Consider the following 6,000-nt stretch of genomic DNA (forward strand, 5'->3'; position numbering starts at 1 on the left):
TTTATTATTCAATATTTTGAATACGATCATCAAAACAACAAAATTACAGTAACGATTACAATCGAATATGAAATATGAGGTTAAATTTATTCATTGCTAAGAATTATTTATTACAACTGAAAACTTTGTTCCTGCAAGTTTGTGAGCATGCATACATATATCTCGATACATATCATATGTCAGAAACTTCCTCATAAATTTCCTTATATCTGAAATATTTGTTTAGATAACTTGTGTTTACCATTTGAATCTTTTTTTTTTCAGGGACTTAAACTAAATAAACATGTGAGATTTGACCTAACCCGTGTATATAAGCTTTGAATTGTTTGTCTTGTCAAGTTTCTCAGTGTAACATTGTTTTGGTGCCTGTGTTCTAGTCAAACCTGCCCCTTTGGACATCAAACCAGTCCCTGAGTGTGAGGAGTTTATTACACCAGTGCGCTCGCCCATCACCAAGTCCTTCACACGAGAGTAAGTGACGCTCATGCCGCTCTGGTTAGAACGTCCGCCGCCGTGCTTCGGCACCAGTCGTTTCCCTGATGGCTACTGAGCCACTGGCTGCTGGTGAAAGGCACACGGCAGGGTTCTGCATGACACAAGAACTAACCTCTTATCCAGTATGCTAGTGTTGTCCTAACTCATGATAGTGATCATTTTTGTTTCATTTCACACTCGAGTGCTCACAAATGAGTAAGTCATAGTGGTAAATTGGTAAACTTCCTGCGTCCCTGCCTGCTTTTAGTTTTAGTGGAACCCAAACAGATTAATGTATCCTGAATGTGATTGGATTTTGTGTGTGTGGATGTGAGAGTATGCGTTTGTGTGTCTGTCTGTCTGTCTCTCTCTCTCTCTCTCTCTCTCTCTCTCTCTCTTTCTCTCTCTGTGTGTCTTTCTCTCTGTGTGTCTCTGTGTCTCTCTCTGTGTCTGTGTGTGTTTCTCTGTGTGTGTGTCTCTGTGTCTCTCTGTGTGTGTCTCTCTCTGTCTCTGTATATGTGTGTGTCTGTGTGTGTGTGTGTGTGTCTGTGTCTGTGTATGTGCCTCTGTCTCTGTTTGTGTGTCTCCTCTCTGTGTCTGTGTGTGTGTCTGTGTCTGTGTTTGTGTGTGTGCGTGTGTGTCTCTCTGTCTCTGTGTGTCTTTGTGTGTGTCTGTGTATGTGCACGTGTGTGTGTGTGAGAGAGAGATAGAGAGAAGGTGTTTTTGTGGCTACACCTGATTGTATGCACCAAATGTAAGCAGCAGTGTAAAGGTTTTTGTGGTCCTCAGCCCCTCCAGGTTCCACATGTTTCCCAGGCCACCTTCGGTGCATAGCACCGCCTCCAGCACCGACTCCGAGGAGGGTGATGAGAATTATGTCCCCATGCAGTATCCTAATATGCCTGCAGATGAACCAGTATGTAACCACAGCACCACAGCATTTATCCATCCTTCTTATTACTCAAAACATTTTGTTAGTATTTTACAAGCAATACTAAATCTTTTTAAAATAAAGATTATTCACTGGTGCTGTATGACAGTTTAAGGGGGGAGTTTACAAATCGGTAAATGTGTCCCTTGGTTGTCCTTCACCTCCTCGATGATTAAAGTAATATATAGAACTTATGGGTTATTCAGGTGTTATAATGAGGAACCACTTTGTACTCTGACCCTCGTCAGCTTTCATTTGCATTCTGTACTGAGGTAGTCACTGACTGGGGCAGAAAGACTCCTCTTATCTTTTATCTTCTTATCGTTCATTCACGCCTTCAGTTCTTGTACATCTCTCAGTTCAGTTCCCATCTTCACACTCCTGCTCCACTGCTAGCTTTGGTTTCTAACCTTCACTGTTGCATGTTTCTGCTGAATCTAATTTGTTTGCTTGGACCCGTTTCTTGGTCAAATGAAGCTTTAATTTGTTTTCTAATAAAAAAAAAAAATAGACCTCATAAAATATTTACAAGATGTAAGTACTTGCTGGTGTAATTGATGATCTGTGTGTGTGTGTGTGTGTGTGTGTGTGTGTGTGTGTGTGTGTGTGTGTGTGTGTGTATATATATATATATATATATAGGGATTACATTAAAATGACCTCTCTGTCTTCATGTGACTCGACGGGTTCAGTGTGTTTTCTTTTTCTCTCCATTCTCACAGCATGTATGTTCATTTGCTTGTCATTTTGCAGTTTTCTTATTACTGTCCTCCTTTACATCATGTTACCCTTTCTGTCAGTTTCTCTCAAGCTTTGTTTTCATTGTCTTTTTTTTTGTTTTTTTGTTTTTGCCCTTACTCTCTTTTTGCTGCTGTCTTCTCCTTCTCCTCGCTGTTTTTCCACTCTGTAGAGAGGAGTCCTTCTACTGCACGGTGCCCATCACCCCGGTTAAAAGGGAGGTGATGGGCCTAGATCACCTTGAGGAGGTGAGCAGGATGACTAGAGCTTTTCTGTAACTAGGATCAGTTTGGTTTGATAGATTTTCAACACATTTAATACAGCGTAGGCCAAAGTTCACTTAAGGACTTGGCACACAACCTTTAATGAAGAGGTCATTTTGTTTAATTAGGTTTGCGTAACAGACGAGTCCTCACCTAGATCTTCACTGTCTTCTAGTGCTTAGTTCATAGTCATCATGGGAATTTTAAGGAATTCTCCAGTTTTTTTGTTGTTCAGTCTGAAAAGATTCATTTCCGAGATTAATGCATGACGAATCACCTCACACTGTTTATTAGCCCTTCTCACATTTCCTACCACACTTCATTCACTTTTGAATGGAGTTGAATGTGTAAACCTCCTGGAGGTTTTATGGTTTTCACCGATAGTCAAACTTGCACAACAACACAAAACTCTGAGCTTTATTCCTGATTATTGTACAAAACTAAATATTGCCACTCTTACAACTGCCCCACACATCCATTCTTTCAAAGTGAGTTCGAAATAAATAAAAAAAAAACAGTCCTTCTTTTTCAGTACAAAAAAAGAACACTATGATGAAATTGTTTGCGATATTTGCACATACATTCAAACTGGAGTATTTCTTAAAGACCCTTTTAGAAAGTGCTGCAATTTGCAGCCCCTCTGATTTGAATTGGTTTCTTTAAATTGTTCCACTGAATACATTAAGATGTTAAGTGTTCATTAACTGATTTTTTTTTTTTTTTTTGGGGACATTTCAGAAGTTAGGACTGCCCATGAATGCCAAGGTTGAGTATCTGGACTTGGACCTGGACCCTGGCAAATCCACTCGAAAGGTGCATGCATAAATTCAATTCAGATTCAGTTGTATAGTGCAACGGAAAACGAACGTGGTCACCAAGCAGCTTTGCAGAAATGGAAAAATAAATAATAAACCTGATAGAATATTAAAGTAAACATTATTAAAGATTTCTCCCACTTTTAAAAACTAGCTTAAATGTGTGGCATCACCACTTTAACTCCTTAGATCTGTGTAGAGTCAATTATCACCTCTTTATTCAATTTCAGTTTAAATTGTGGATTCTGTTTTCAGCTGTATTTATTCTAAAAATCACACGTCTTCCTTTCTGTCGTGCAGAGCAACGGGACAGGCATGGCAGCGTCAGATGAGCGGGTAGATTATGTTATGGTGGACCAGGAGCGCACTCAGGCCCTAAAAAGCACCCGTGAGGCCTGGAGCGATGGCCGGCAGTCCACTGAGAACGACACCCCCTCCAAAGGGCCCAAGTGAACCCTCGACCCCTCCTCCTTCCCTCTGATCCCTCTTCTGGGCTGGAGATGGGGTGCTGTGCAGGAGAAGATGACACACCTCCATCCATCTGCCCTTACTATTCATCTAGGTTATACTGTGAGAGAGAAGCCGGTTCAGTTCCCACATCAGCTGGTTTACACTGCCACCTGGCTGAGGGAAAGGCAACTGTGTGGAGGAGAGCTGGGCTTCCAGAGCGCCGTCTATAAGCTGAGAGACGATTTCTATTCTACTGTGTAATGGGGCTGAAGAAACTGCTCAAACATCACTGATTTAGAGCCCTAGGAATATACTGTGCTATACAGAGCAGCAAATAGACTTTCATTTGTATCAAGTGGACACTTGCTGCTTCACTTGGGTTTTTTTTTTTTTTGGTATATATTCTCAGCCTTGGTTTTGATTCCACCCTTGTGTTTGTTCACGTTCATGGAGTTTACCAACAAACAGCTCTCCGCTTTTCCTGTTCATGCATCATCAGGTTACAGGAAAGTTTTATTTTAATCACATGTATCCAGTTCCATGATAATCTGAAGCTTTGGTACATCCTGGTTCCTTTTCTTTTTCTTTTTGTTTTTTTTTTTGGCTGGGTGTTTGCCCACAGTTGCAAGGTATTGAGTGGCATGCAGGAAAAAAAATAACATGAAAGATGATCACAGTGGCAAGAAGGACTGCTGAACTGACTGCGTAGTGTTATGTATATTACATAAAAGTGTGGGATGTAAAGGCTTCGGTGTGACCTCTGCCGGATAGAAGTCTGCACCCTCGGAAAGCACAAACTGTGATCGCTGTTCTTATTTCAGTGCAAGGTAACAAAACTAACGACTAAACGAGAAGTCAGGTACTCACCAAAAAGATTAACACAGCAGTTCCTTCCTAAATTATTGTAGTTCTCTTTATTTTTTTTTGTTTTGTTTTGTTTTGTTTTTACTTACACACGACGAATTTGGTCGTGCAGATCACTTGGTGTATTGTACTGCAGTTTCAGCAGTCTGTGATAAATGTGTTCTGATCAGCTTTTTCTCGCTGTATATGATGATGCCTTGTTTGGGAAAAGAAAAGCCAGTCAGGACATTGCAGAAGTTGTATATTGATCCCACATTCCTTTTGTGACTGGTCCTTCGATTTAGTTTATTGCCACTTTTGATAATTTATTTCAGATGGGTCTCCACAGTTTATGGACACTAACTGCCTTATTACAAACTTTACTGTGTGAATGTTGTACATATGACCGGATGTGTAATTTCAGCATCAAAGTTAGAGAGACTATATAAACTTTTATCAAGTGTGTAACAAATACTTTTACTAACTACCAATCTCTTAAGCCAAGGACACATTGACATGGATACCGTCAGTGGCTTTTGCTGTATATATATGCACAAACTTCCTTTTTTTTAAAAAAAAAAAAACAACAACAACATAAAAAAAAAATCTGCATCTTTACTGTCTGCTTTCTGTTCAGCCTTGTTTTTAAGGTGCATTATGTGGCCAGATAAACCTCAGATTTTCTTCATGCTTTATAACTTTTTTTTTTCTTTTTTTCTTTCTTTCTTAATTTTTTTAATGAATCAAAGAATTGTACGTTTTAAAATAAACTCCGTTTAAAAAAAGACAGACATTCATTATAACAGAACTGACTGCAAGTTGTGTCACACCAGATTTGATTTATTGGTGGTGTGATCCATTTATTAATGTAAATTAAACATGGCTTAAATGAATATTGAGTATTTAGAATATCATATGGACATTTTAGATGGTGATGGAAAACTTAAAAATGCTCTGTAATTGCCAGGATCAGGTTTTATAGCAAATAAATGGAATTAAATCGAATGAATCCAAACAAAGGCTAATTCTAAGTGCAGATAACACGTCTATGATACGCAAAGATTGGGATCACGGAGTGCATAATCTTTATACATTAGAAGTGCATGTGTACTACTGTGTTTCCTCACGCTTAAAGCTGAAGATGCAAGAGGTTTATTGTCATGTGCACAGTGAAAACACAATGGTTAAATCGAAATGAAATAAATAAGCAAAACAAAAGAAGAAAAAAGTGTTCTCTGAATGCTTTGGACTCGAGGTGAGCTCAGCCTCCAGTGAGGGGCTGGGATTACTTAATGAATGGTTTCATACAATGAGTGAGTGAATTAAAGACCTAATTCTATATGATCGTGCACAACTTTTACCACCTCTAGAGAAGGGACCACCACAGGATCATTACTGAGTATTTATTACACTGGTTCTGAGCTGCTACTTAATGTCCGTAACGGTGCTACGGTTGTTTTAAGCACTGATTTCCTCCACAACTCGA

The 6,000-nt window shown here is 39.3% G+C and overlaps 1 protein-coding gene across 7 annotated transcripts in view; it reads left to right on the forward strand.

The window, feature by feature from the left end:
- gab1 (GRB2-associated binding protein 1) overlaps nucleotides 1-5,126 on the forward strand; it is a 60,400-nt gene extending 55,274 nt beyond the window's left edge. For 6 of the 7 annotated variants that reach the window (XM_027145822.2, XM_027145824.2, XM_027145823.2 and 3 more), the window contains 4 exons: nucleotides 378-471; nucleotides 1,264-1,390; nucleotides 3,145-3,219; nucleotides 3,522-5,126. In XM_027145822.2, coding sequence (XP_027001623.1) covers nucleotides 378-471; nucleotides 1,264-1,390; nucleotides 3,145-3,219; nucleotides 3,522-3,674 — 449 coding nt within the window. In that variant the 3' untranslated portion in view covers nucleotides 3,675-5,126. The remainder of the gene's footprint in view (nucleotides 1-377; nucleotides 472-1,263; nucleotides 1,391-3,144; nucleotides 3,220-3,521) is intronic. The other variant, XR_003440556.2, reaches the window with a different exon arrangement.
- The last annotated feature ends 874 nt before the right edge of the window (nucleotides 5,127-6,000 follow it).

Source organism: Tachysurus fulvidraco, chromosome 4 (assembly GCF_022655615.1).
Source record: "Tachysurus fulvidraco isolate hzauxx_2018 chromosome 4, HZAU_PFXX_2.0, whole genome shotgun sequence".
Classification (NCBI taxonomy): Eukaryota; Metazoa; Chordata; class Actinopteri; order Siluriformes; family Bagridae; genus Tachysurus; species Tachysurus fulvidraco.